The 13,142-nt window shown below is 44.8% G+C and overlaps 1 protein-coding gene across 2 annotated transcripts in view; it reads left to right on the top strand.

Moving 5' to 3' along the window:
* The window catches only part of HIP1 (huntingtin interacting protein 1), a 224,296-nt gene extending 212,082 nt beyond the window's left edge, over positions 1-12,214 (top strand). For both annotated transcript variants that reach the window (XM_073616751.1, XM_073616750.1), the window contains exon 30: positions 11,068-12,214. In XM_073616751.1, the coding sequence (XP_073472852.1) occupies positions 11,068-11,078 (11 nt within the window). In that variant the 3' untranslated portion in view covers positions 11,079-12,214. The remainder of the gene's footprint in view (positions 1-11,067) is intronic.
* The last annotated feature ends 928 nt before the right edge of the window (positions 12,215-13,142 follow it).

The following is a 13,142-nucleotide window of genomic DNA, read 5'->3' as shown; positions in this document are numbered from 1 at the left end:
TTTTTACTTTATAAATTGTGTTTAAAAATTTTTTTTTTTTTTTTTTACTTTTATTGCTGTCACAAGTAATGTAAACATCCCTTGTGACAGTAATAGGTGGTGACAGGTACTCTTTATGGAGGGATGGGGGGTCTAAAAGACCCCCCATCCCTCCTTTACACTTCAAAGTATTCAGATCGCCGAAAACGGCGATTCTGAATACTGTGTACTTTTTTAAATTCGGCGCCATTGGCAGCCGAGTAAACGGGAAGTGACGTCATGATGTCGCTTCCGTGTTTACAAAGAGAAGGCTGGAACGAAGCCGCTCACAGCTTCGTTCCAGCCCGCCCCCAGCCGCCGAAGGCAGCCGAATGGACACCGGGCCTCCCGATCTCACAGGAGGCCCGGTAACAGCGGCGGGAGGCGGCAGGAGGGGGGGGGGATGTCCCCTCCCGCTCCTCCGGTATAACAACCGAGTGGCTTTTAGCCGCATCGGTTGTTATACACGGGTAGCCGATCGCCCGCTGTAAACAACGGTACCAGGATGATGCCTGCAGCTGCAGGCATCATCCCGGTATAACCCCGGAAAGCCGAGTACGCATATCTGCGAACGGTCGGTGGGAAGGGGATTATACTAAAAGTTTTCATAAGCCATGTGCTGGAAATTCTACACGCAATGAGAAATATTCCAGTAGGTGAATTCACCTGTGAAAGGGGAAATTGTTCAGCTAAAGAACTGTTTGATTTAGAGTGTGTTACCGTACAGGAAAGATCAAAGTTGATTATAAAGCCTCAACCTTGTAAAACAACCCATTCAGTTTAAATTAGAAATGAAAGGTAAAAATGTTGTGTATAGATATAAAAAACACTATAAATACCCTTTTTTTGCTTTTTTATGAGTTATCACATTCCCTCTGTTCTCAGCTGCATAAGAGCTGGGGGGTGGAGAAGCAGCAACAGTACACTGAGCTTACCAGTGAATGGCTGTGCAGGGTGGGCGACAGGACAAGTCTGATCATTGGCGGAGAGCAGGCTGAGTTCCCAGCATACCTAGAGAACTGATCACGGTGTGTTCTCCTGCTAAGGCTCCATTTACATTTGGCGTTTTGGGATCTCAAACTAAATCTCTGCGATTCTGCCCACAATCTCAAATCGCACTACAATTGCAAAACGCACATTCAGGTTGCTAAACGTGGTGCAATTTTACTGCGATTATTGCGCTGCAATCATGGCAAACCACAAAGTATGAAGCTTGTCACCCAAAAGAATTGCTGTGATTTATTGTGTGATAATCATGGCATAACTGCACTGCGTTTTAGGTGCCATTGAAAATGAATGGCATCCGAACATGCGTTTTGCGATTTTAGTGCAATTTGAGATCGCAGGCAGAATCACAGCAATTCTGTTCGAGATCCCAAAACGCCAAATCTAAAAAGCAGCCTAAGTGTGGTCAGTTTTTAATAAGAAAACAGAGTACAGGCAGGAACACCAGGGATTTCACACAAAGGAAGCAATACAAAGAGAACAGGATACTTTCTCATAAAAGTACATGGTACAGGAGGCACATATTAGGAATATGAAGTGTTGGGTTTACATATTCTTTAAAGGAAAGGGACTATCCATACTGGGTAATAGAGAGAGGTAGAATAATTGCTTTAGCCACTTCAGGACCAGCCCACACACATATACTGCGGCAAGGCGGCCCTTCAGTGTGAAATCACATACTCGTACGACTTTTTGTCTTTCGGGTTGGGGGATGCGCATGGACTTGATGTCCGCAGGGACCAATCGGGACCCACCAATCCCCTTCACTGATGTGTGCTGATGAGGCTGCACTGAGGGGCACTGATAGGCTGCACTGATGGGCACTGATAAGCACAGATGAGGTGGTGCTGATGGGCTCTGATAAGCGGCACTGAGAGGTGGCACTGATAGGCAGCACTGCTAGGCACTGATAGGTGGCACTGATAGGCAGTACTGATAGGAGTCACTGATTGGCAGTACTGGTGGGCACTGAGGGGACCGATGTCCCTGTAACAGAAGCCGGTTACTGTCTTCTGTCTTCTCTCCTCACACTGACCATGAGGAGGAAAAAAAGCCGATAACCGCCTACTGTTTATTTCCGTGATCATTGGCTGACACCTGATCACGTGGTAAAGGGCCATGATGTGATTGGCCCTTTACCCTATTCTGTGATCACCCGAGTCCGAAGAACTTGACGATCACAGAGCGCGCCGAGCAGAGTGATCACGGGAGGACGTCTATTGATGCCCTCCCGACACTGGAAGCCCGTGCTGTAGCCGTCTTTTGGCTATAGTGTGGGCGGAAAGTGGTTAGGAAAATACGCCATGGGGGTGATTTACCAAAACTGGTGCATTCAGAATCTGGTGCAACTGTGTATGGTAACCAATCAGCTTCCAACTTCAGCTTCAGTTCAATTAGGCTTTGACAATAAAACCTGGAAGTTGATCGGTTTCAATGCAGAGCAGCACCAGATTTTGCACTTTCCAGTTTTAGTATCTAAATTAAAATGACGTTTAATGTTTTAACTACTTACTTGGCACAATATTAAAATATTGTTAAGATTATTAAACACAACCTTCCTGTTCTTTTCTCAGACAAGCAATTATATGATGTTCTACACAAGGGGTGTTACTTTTCTAGTAGGAAAGTCCCCTATGCTCCCAATGTGTTTTTTTGTTGTTATATCCTACTTACTATGTATCTGAGGACAGGAAACATCAAACCTGGTTGTTAACAGTTGGTTCATACTGCTGTGGTGTTGTTACTTGCAGATATTGCAAAATACATAATATAAGTAAAGAGATGGTGTCTGACAACTGGAGAAAAGCACCAGTAATGTTGTACATTAGAAGGCAGGCCGGAGGCTAGCCTGAATTTGTAGGAGGAGTCTGAGGGCTATATATCCCTCCCAGTGGCGGGCCGTCCATAGGAGGCGCATGGGTGCCGCCCCCCCCCCCCCCCCCCCAAGCTAAGAAAAAAAAAAAGCCCTTTAAGAGTGTCTGGGCGCCGGACACACGACAGTCTATGGGAAACTCCACAACTAATTGCAAGCTGGTAAGCTGATTTGCCTGTGTTAAGGGAGGGTTCGGGGTGCAAGCACTGCGCCTGCAAACACTCCCACTCCTCACTGATTGGTTTGTGGCCTCCTTTCCGATCTTTCATTGGCGGGGACGGAGGAAGACTGTGCGGTACTTTTTGCAGCCACTGCCGTGTCACTTCTGGTTTCCTGTCTCACAGCTGTGTGGAGAGCAGTGGGTCACTCACTATGGTGGTACGGAGCAGCTCTTCCTCCTCCTGGCTTACCTCCTCCCTGTCCTCCAGCTCCTAGAGGCATGCTCCAGGTGGATGTCTCTCGTGCTGTGACTGCCCCCCGGTAAGAATCAGACCTCTCTCTGGTAAGCCTGCAGTACTCTGGCTTCAGTGACTTTTCTCAGCTCTGCTGTCCTTGCTGTCTGTGTACTCCGGGGAACTGACAGGTCGGCAGATTAGGAATCTCAAGAATGGGAGGAGAGAATTTGAGTCAGAGACAGCATCAGCTTTAACCCCTGCCGTTGATGCAGTGGCTGCAAGTGATGGGCACAGTGGCTGCAAGTGATGGGCACAGTGGCTGCATATGATGAGCACAGTGGCTGCATATGATGGGCACAGTGGCTGCATATGATGGGGCACAGTGGCTGCAATTGAGGGGCACAGTGGCTGCAATTGAGGGGCACAGTGGCTGCAATTGAGGGGCACAGTGGCTGCATTTGATGGGGCACAGTGGCTGCATATGATGGGCACAGTGGCTGCATATGATGGGCACAGTGGCTGCATATGATGGGCACAGTGGCTGCATTTGATGGGCACGGTGTCTGCATTTGATGGGCACGGTGTCTGCATATGATGGGCATGGTGGCTGCATATGATGGGCACGGCGGCTGCATATGATGGGCACAGTGGCTGCATTTGATGGGGCACAGTGGCTGCATTTGATGGGGCACAGTGGCTGCATTTGATGGAGCACAGTGGCTGCATTTGATGGGCACATGGGCTGCATATAATGGGCACAGTGGCTGCATATGATGGGGCACAGTGGCTGCATTTGATGTGGCACAGTGGCTGCATTTGATGTGGCACAGTGGCTGCATATGATGGGGCACAGTGGCTGCTTTTGATCGGCACGGTGGCTTCATATGATGGGCACAGTGGCTGCATATGATGGGCACAGTGGCTGCATATGATGGGCACAGTGGCTGCATTTGATGGGCACGGTGGCTTCATATGATGGGCACAGTGGCTGCATATGATGGGCACAGTGGCTGCAAATGAGGGGCACAGTGGCTGCATTTGATGGGGCACAGTGGCTGCACTTGGGGGCACAGTGGCTGCATATGATGACACAGTGGCTGCTTTTGATGGCTGCATTTGATGGGGCACAGTGGCTACATTTGATGGGCACAGTGGCTGCATTTGATGGGCACAGTGGCTGCATATGATGGGGCACAGTGGCTGCATTTGATGGGCACAGTGGCTTCATATGATGGACAAAGTGGCTTCATATGATGGACACAGTGGCTGCATTTGATGGGGCACAGTGGCTGCATTTGATGGGGTACAGTGGCTGTATTTGGTGGGGCACAGTGGGTGCATTTGATGGGCTGCAATTTTTTGTTTTTTTCATAATTTTTCAGTTTGTTTGCGCCCCCCCAAATTTTGAGCACCAGCCACCACTGATCCCTCCTCCTCCTCTATCAGATCCTTCGTCGGCTCATTTCCGGGCTAGCCGACACGTCATTTCCGGGTTCACAGGGCATTTCGCGTCACTTCCGGTTTTGGTTAGCAGAGTAGCAGCGCGGTCGGCTGCAGGGCTCTAGTCTCAGTTCCCTCTCCCTGTGCTCGCGGTTCCGGTAGGTGCGAGCGGAGGGCATCAACGAAAGACCCACATCGGATGCCGCCTGTCCCGCTCGCAGGGGGGCTGCCCACTCACAGGGGGGTGTCAGCCTGATCCCAGAATGTAAAGTGCTCCCGTTGCTGCCTATCACTTATACTTAACAGCTGTATAGGAAAGCAAATGCAAGTTTACTAGGAGGGGTTATTTCCTGATACATGCAATTTTTTCTCCCAGTTTCCTATCCCCATAGCTTTCGCTCTTTTTTTAAAACTATTTATCCTCTGTCCACTGTACCATCCGGTCTTTGAGTTCAAACCTGGATTCATTATTAATGGTATCCTGGAGTCTCCCATGCTGGGAATTGTTTATACTAATAGCCCCACTCTAAACTATAACTCACGTCGGCTGATTTCACGACCTAGTCACACTGCAAGTATTCTTATTTCATGCATTGTAGGAAGATGAAAACAAGCAAGTTCCCATGAAAATTCTCTACTGTGCCCCCATACAAACCAAATCAGGTTATGGAATCAGACAATACAATACATATGACAAAAACACACACACCTTGGAAGGATAAACTACCATTGGCAGCACTTTATGTGTAATAGTTCAAGAACTTAAAAGTGTAGCTACTTGGTACTTTCTACTGCAAAGTAAAAAAAAAAAAAATAAAAAAAAAAAAAGCTTACATGTACATCAGATTTTGAGCTTGTATAAATTCCAAGGCCTGCTTGCAGATAAGGATTTGTATTATAGTCCTGGGTGTAAAGACTACATACATGCTACAATAGCGCTCAGTAAAATGGAAAGTCACTCTGATAATAGTAGTGAAGACAATTTTTGCTCAGTAATTTATGGTCAGCATTTTGAAACCCATCTTTGGGCAAGTCTTTTTGCTTACAGTCCACCCATCCCTCTACAGCACTGGGAGGAGGTTTACAGGACATTAGCATTTCCTGTCATAGCATTTCGCTCGTAGCTTTTCATTCGTATCATTTCTGTCATAGCATTTCCTGTTGTAGCTTTTCCTTCGTAGCATTTCTAATGTAGCATTTCCTGTCGTAGCTTTCCTGTCGTAGCTTTTCATTCGTTGCATTTCCTGTCGTAGCTTTTCATTAGTTGCATTTCCTGTCGTAGCTTTTCCTGTCGTAGCATTTCCTTTTGTAGCTTTTCGTTTGTTGCTTTTCCTGACGTAGCATTTCCTGTCGTAGCTTTTCATTCGCAGCTTTTTGTTCATAGCTTTTCGTTTGTTGAATTTCCTGTCATTGCATTTCCTGTCGTAGCATTTCCTGTTGTAGCATTTCGTTCGTAGCATTCCCGACATAGCATTTCGTTCGTAGCATTTCTGTTAGCTAGTGATCACATCTAGGATCTGTCACGTCTACAGATCCATACGGGCTGAGGTTTTGTTTTTAATTGATTGTCGTCCCACAATCTTCTTGCCTGTATACCATACGTCATAAATGCACGTTCACCATTACACATTTACTACTACCCACCACGCTCTGTGGGTACCTCAACGCTGAGTGTTCGTTTTTAATTACCTGTCTTGGCGCTGCAGGTTATTCGGGCTCACTTACTGCATACACTAGGGTGGTGTTCATGGTGGTCATTAGGTTCACATTCAAGCTCTGTTGGTCTTGTCATTTCTGTACCTACATCCTCATACTTGTCAGGTACGAAGGGGTGTTGTTGTTTTGTGGGCTGGTTGTCTGTTCTTCATTTCCTTAGATCAGGGCATGTAGCACCTTTTGGAAGCGACAAATTCGCATTCATCTCTCCAACGCCGCATGGGGGTTCAGTGCATGGTAGCACCTCATCATTAAGGGGTGGGACCACACCAAACTCATAGCTGAATTTTATCGCTGGTGTACCCCTTTCCCGGCCTCAGCTGGGGGGGCAGTACTTTTCTGGTTGTTATTCCCAACTCTCCCAACCTCTTCCATCCACCAGCGCAGAACATGTTTCTAGGCATGATTCTTTAACTCAGATTCATGCGATAATCAATGCGCTCTTAACGTCCATGCTACAATTGCTAGACAGGATGGAGGGGATCATAGCCCGCTCGGCTAGAGCGGAAGTGCCAGCTGGGCCCCTGACTCCTGCTCTGCTCAGTGCGCCTGCAGGTGATGTTGGTGTTTTTTTACAGTGGCAGCTCCTTCACCTTTAGCGGGTTACCTTCAGTGTTCCCGGCCCCCTTTTTTCTTTTTTTTTTTTCATCTCTGCCTATATCAGGTAGGACATTCTGGTAGGCAAGATCTTAACCTGGTCTCTCTTCCAATAGCATCTCAGGACATTCCGGAGATCAAAGCTTTGCTTGCAGGGAGGTCTCGGTGGTGTTCAAAGCAAGGATCCCAGGCGTAGCCACAAACTTGGCACTGCGGAATTCGTTCTGGCATTTGGTAGATTTCGTCTGTTCTGTCAGCCTGGTAGGACGATAGAGTTAGATCCATACTTACATTAGGTGGTGGACTTGGTGCACAAGCACGGCGGGTTCATTTTCCACAGTTACCATTGGTTTTTGCAGCAATGTGGCAGCCACTTGGGCATAATTCCAGGTGGTGACTTCTGGGAGCAATTTGACATGCAACTTTTCAGCAGGCATTTCACCAACCAGGAATCCCCTGAGTGTGCCAAGTGGCAGTCATCAGCCCAACTTGGATTTCAGTAGGCTTTCACTCAGGCCTCATCACTCTCCTGTCAGTCTTTTGTATGTAGTTACTGGGCTTCAGTTGTCAGTGATGCTTTCATTGTCAATGAGTTGCTGTAGGTCAGAAGTTTCCAAGGGGTTTGTGATTTGTCCGGTTCTTCCTCCACCTTTCTACATGGAGGGTCAGGCCCATTTGGGTGGTCAGTGGCTATTTTTCAACCAATATCAGTCGTTTTGTGATTTCACTGCAACTATTTCATATATTCCTAGCCTCATTTCCTCATTCCCTCAGTAGAACGTTCGTTGAAGTGTTCGTCTGTGGGTTTGGCTGTCCAGCACATTCTACAGTTAGGCAGGGGTTCTTGGCTATCCATGCTGATATTACAATGCGTTCAAACTACTTCCGTCAGTCCTGCCCTCTGGCAAGTTTGCGCATACTTCGGCATTGTTCGTTATTTGCCCAATACTGGCAGCAACTGTATTTTTATTTTTCAGATGGTTGGCCACAGCCTATTAAGGTATATTGGGTCCCTTCTCGTCTTGTTCTTCATGCAGGTGGACATGGCTAGGCCTGTCTTTCAAGTTTCACGTCCTGGGACACTTTCATTAGGAGGTATTACAATGGCGCAGCCGGAGTTTCTCAACTTAATATCAAGTAGAACTGGTGGGCAAGCCAGTTCCTCCTTGCTCACTGTTGGTCATGGATTAGGCACATCCTGGTCACAGGTGATCGATCTGGCTAATGGTTCTTTATCCAGAATATTCTGAGGGCTTCTACCAAGGGTTGAAAGGTTTTGTAGGTTCATGACTCTGGCGTTCGCTGCATATTGCCTCTGTGATTTGGCCTCATCTTTGAAAACTATCAAGTATCTATCAGGTGACCAGCATTTCAGACCCCTACAAACTCCTGACAATCTGTCCATTTTTTTTTTCCACAAAAATTTTTATTGAATAATTTTTTAACAAATAATACATAGGATATCTTTGTAGAGATATCTACGAAGCAAGACAGGGTTTAAACAAAAAATAATATACATCAGTACACTAATAATAACAGAAAACTTGATCATATATCCTATATGAAATTCCTCTTAAGTGCCTGACATATACAATCATATATTCTGCTAGAGGACATGACTACATATCCATTACTGGGATTGTTATCTCTCTTATCTGTAGCCTTGTCAGAGTAACCCAGGAGACTGATTCTACCCGATTACCTAAATTTAGGATCAGATTATTCCATATGCCATGTGGATAACGGAGAAGTGGGCAGACCCCCAAGTCCGCCCCCGACCCCATACCCCCCATCTGTTGCCGTGATTAGGAAAGGGAGAGAAAAGAAAGGACAAAGAAGAGAGAAAGAAAAAAAAAATCTGTCCATTTTTGTAGCTCACCCTCTCTAAGCCATGTTAAGGGGTATTCAGAGCAGCTACCAGTTACCGGACAGGTTTTCGTGGTGTTTCAGACTTCCTGTCTCCTACCCTTGGCGCAGATCCCAGTTAGTGCTCTAGGCAGTCCCCTTTTACTACGCGTACAACTTCCCAATAATTCGAATATATGGACAAGCCAGGGGTTCGTGGTAATATTACAGTACCACAGGAACGGTGTCGGATTGAAGTATTTGTCCTTCTCTGCAATTTTTCCTCTGGTCAGCTCTTTTCTCCCTTTTCCCATGCATCCTCTCACTACAAACAGTTGGTTCTCACGTCCAGGTTTACTTGCCAAATTAGGCTCAAATCCAAGACCCTTTTCTGGGCATTCATCAGGATCGAAGGTAACTTTTGTAGGTCCCAAACAGGTGGTCCCTTCTTATATCATCAAGTACATGGGGCGCTGGAGATCCCCCTGTTATAGCAGTTACATACATAAACCCTTTACTGAAGTAATCCGGGCATTCGCTATTTTTCTGGACTGATGGTTGTTGCCGGCCCTTCATTAAAGCTTTCACACCACACCTGCTTCGTGTCTCTTTTTGCCCTCTTTTAGGCATACTGACCAGTTAGGCTTAGGCACACCTCAGGTCTTGGTAGTTAGGGTTATCGCATTTCCAAGTGAAGACTCTGACTACAACTATAATTGAATGCAAAGTGTGTTCTGTCTGTATGTTTATTTGTTATCTCCCAGTTACTATGTACTGTATGATGATGGGAAACTGGGTTCCAACAATTGATTTATACCGCTGTGGAGTTGTTACTTGCAGATATTGCAAAACACATAAAACAAGTAAAGAGGTTGTGTTTTTGACAACTGGGGAAAAGTTCCAATCAGATATTATACATATTACCCGCAACACCAGTAATGTTGTATATGTCATTCAATGCAAAATGTGCTCTGTCCGGTATGTGGGATATACTGCTAGACCTCTCCGAGTTCACAACTGTGATGGGGCTAACCCAAAGGCCAAACAACTATCTAATGTCTCAATGTCTCAAAATATTTTAGAGACATTCACAGAGGGGATATGACACATTTTTCCTTCTATGTTAAAGAAAGGATAAGTACGATGGAGAGGGGAGGTGATTCACATCATCTTTTGTTAGAGCATGATTTATGGTGGATTTTCCATCTCCATACCAGATTACCTCATGGTCCCAACCATCGTTGGGATGCGGATCTTTATTTGAAATGATTTCTGATGTAGATACCACTTTCTGACCCTCTTATAAGGGTTAAGTTTAGGTTGCTGTATTGAATGGTTTTAGCGACTTGTGATAATTTTTAAGCCTTTTCCTTGCTCACATATCTTTTTTTGCCACTTTTTCTTTGCATGTTATTTGTGATCACGTTTAATTGGTGTAGATTGTAATCCTGCCTGCTGTATTCTGGTCAGGGATGTATTTAATGGAGTACTGCAGATCTAAGCTGGTAGATATGACTGGGGCTAAACTGGCTGAAATGCTTCAGCTCCACCGTGAGGCTGTATTTTAGCCTTATGTAATTATTACATTTATGCTTTATTCTGAAACTCACTGTGATGCAGACTTTTTATCATAGATGTACTGAATTCAAGCAAGCAGAATCTTGAGTCGTGCACCGGTGCCTCGCAGTCAGACTGGTACCTTTTTTGATCTCTATATGTCAACCAAATAACCTATTCTTACCCACAAGATGTCCTTCATCTTCAAAACTGAATGATGCCCAGCCCTATTTAACCCAAAAGGCTGAGGACATACTGTAAGTGCAGGGTCTCGTGGATCCTGCACTAACATACAATAATGCAGGAAACAGAGCTGATGTGTCATGATGTTACTGCTGCTCTTTGGATCATGAGAGACCGCCCAGCACCAGAGAAATGGTAAAGAACAAAAGGACTTCACCTCATGTAACTGGCATATGTATATTGATGCAGAAGGGGACTCCAAGGGGGTAGGGAATAGGGGCTGGTGCCCAAGATTGGGCTTTAATACCCACATACTTATTTTGTGTGAATGAAGGAGAAAATTATCATGAGATAAAATAATTAATGCGGGTAAAATAATTCCATTAAAAAACTGACTTATTTTACTTGATTTTGTTCTGTTTATTTTTTTCATTTTAGATGCAGAATAAAGTGCGATGACACGTCCTCTCACAATACTGAATGCACACACAGCGGATAACTCAGAAAGCACACGTCTATGGCATTCAATTCAACTCTCCTCAACACAGCCAGGACTGGCCAGATCTAGCTGGCACTGAGTATTTCCAATGGGCTACAGAAAAGCAGAAGGACAGTTCTAAAGCAGCACCACTGGTGCCCAAAAGGTAGCTGAGATCTGGCCAAACTTTTATACTGCCTCTTATGGCCAACCACCATTCACCATCAGTTCCTGGAGGCTTAAAACCCATTTAGTCTCTTGTGTCTTATAGTTTAGGATCACACACAGGGGGGGCAGTGCAAACCTAAACATGTGTGGAATGGTCGCCATAGGCTTTGACTGGCTGTTTTACAGGATCACAGAGGTGCTTGATAGCAGCATCCAAAGCAACTCCATGTTGAATGACTGGGAGCACCATTAAGCTTCTATGATATATAAAGGAAAATTGCTGCAGCTCTTATAATCCAGTAATATTTAAATTAGCTTATGATGAAAATGGACAATAACACTTGCCTTATAGGAAGGTGGCCAAGAGTACAGCCGTTAGAGGATGACGTTTCTATGGGAACAATTATAGTTCTGGTGCTCTGAACATAAACACAAAGCTGAACCATCACTTTGGATGTATATTAATCAAATTACTGATGAAAGTAAACATTTAGAAATGTTTGGAAGATAAGAATGTTATGCTGCCTTCAGTGCAGTCCAGATTGCAGTGATAAGAGAAGGGATGAAACACTCTTATGACCTGTGTTTATGCAATAGATGTATGGCAATATTGGAATTACACATATTTAAATCCCAGATATGACGTTTTGCCTAGAAATCATATGATTTACAACAAAGCTCATTTGGAATTTCTCCAGTGGTTGGTGCTGCCTGGGTTTTCCTCCCGGGTTCTGTCATTTCCTGCTCTGCCATCCATGGATGCAGAAAGATTGGCTTTATTCAAGCTTCTGCTAAATCCGAACACACTGTGAGATAACAGAAGGCACATTACATAGGCCACAATGTTATAATGACTTCACACATGTGACATTATATGTGGCACTTGTAGATGTCACTATTGCATTTACACCAATAAAAACTCATGTTTTTTTCATGGTTCTTTTTTGTAATCTGATTGTGTTTTTTTATGATTAAGGCTGTTTTAATAAAAGTGTGAAAAATAGTATTTGCCACCCTCTTACACAGAGGACCATAAAGTAATAATCTGAACAGTGAGTTTATATCTCAGCCCATTAACCACTTGACTTCCACAATGTTTTACCCCCTTCATGACCGGGGCATTTTTTGCTATTCAGCACTGTCCTACTTTAACTGATAATTGCTTGGTCATGCAACACTGCACCCAAGCGACATTTTTTTTTCACACAAATAGAGCTTTATTTTGATGGTATTTAATCACCACTAAGTTTATTTATTTTTTGCTATATAAACATCAGAGTACTGAAAATGTAAAAAATAAACACATCTTTAAAGTGGTTGTATAGTCTTTTTTTACACTTTTACCTACAGGTAAGCCTATAATAAGGCTTACCTGTAGGTAAAAAAAATATCTCCTAAACCTGTACGGTTTAGGAGATATTCTCCTTGCTATGAGCCGCTGACTGCAGCGGCGCATGCGCACAGGGGATTCTCGGCTGAAGGCCCGGCAACTGCCGGACCTTGCCGGGCAAGAAATCTCCCGCGCGCATGCGCGGGAGCGACGACATTGCGGCTACAGCCACTCACAGCGCTGGAACCTCGATACCTGGAAGACACGCCGAGGCAACATGACAGCTCCCTCGGCGTGGACCAGGTAAGATACCGACGCCTCGTTCTAAGGTAAGGATTTCATAATGATCTAGTATGCGGTGCATACTAGCTCATTATGGTTTTTGCTTTACAGGGGTAAAAAAATAAATAAATTCAGCGGGTATACAACCGCTTTAAGTTCTGTTACAAAATTTTGCAAACAAATAATCATAAATTTAGGCCAAAATGTAGTTTGCTACATTTCTTTGGTAAAAATAACCCAAATCTGTGTATATTA

Source organism: Aquarana catesbeiana, linkage group LG02 (genome assembly GCF_042186555.1).
Source record: "Aquarana catesbeiana isolate 2022-GZ linkage group LG02, ASM4218655v1, whole genome shotgun sequence".
NCBI lineage: Eukaryota > Metazoa > Chordata > Amphibia > Anura > Ranidae > Aquarana > Aquarana catesbeiana.
This window is presented reverse-complemented; position numbering and strand designations above follow the sequence as displayed.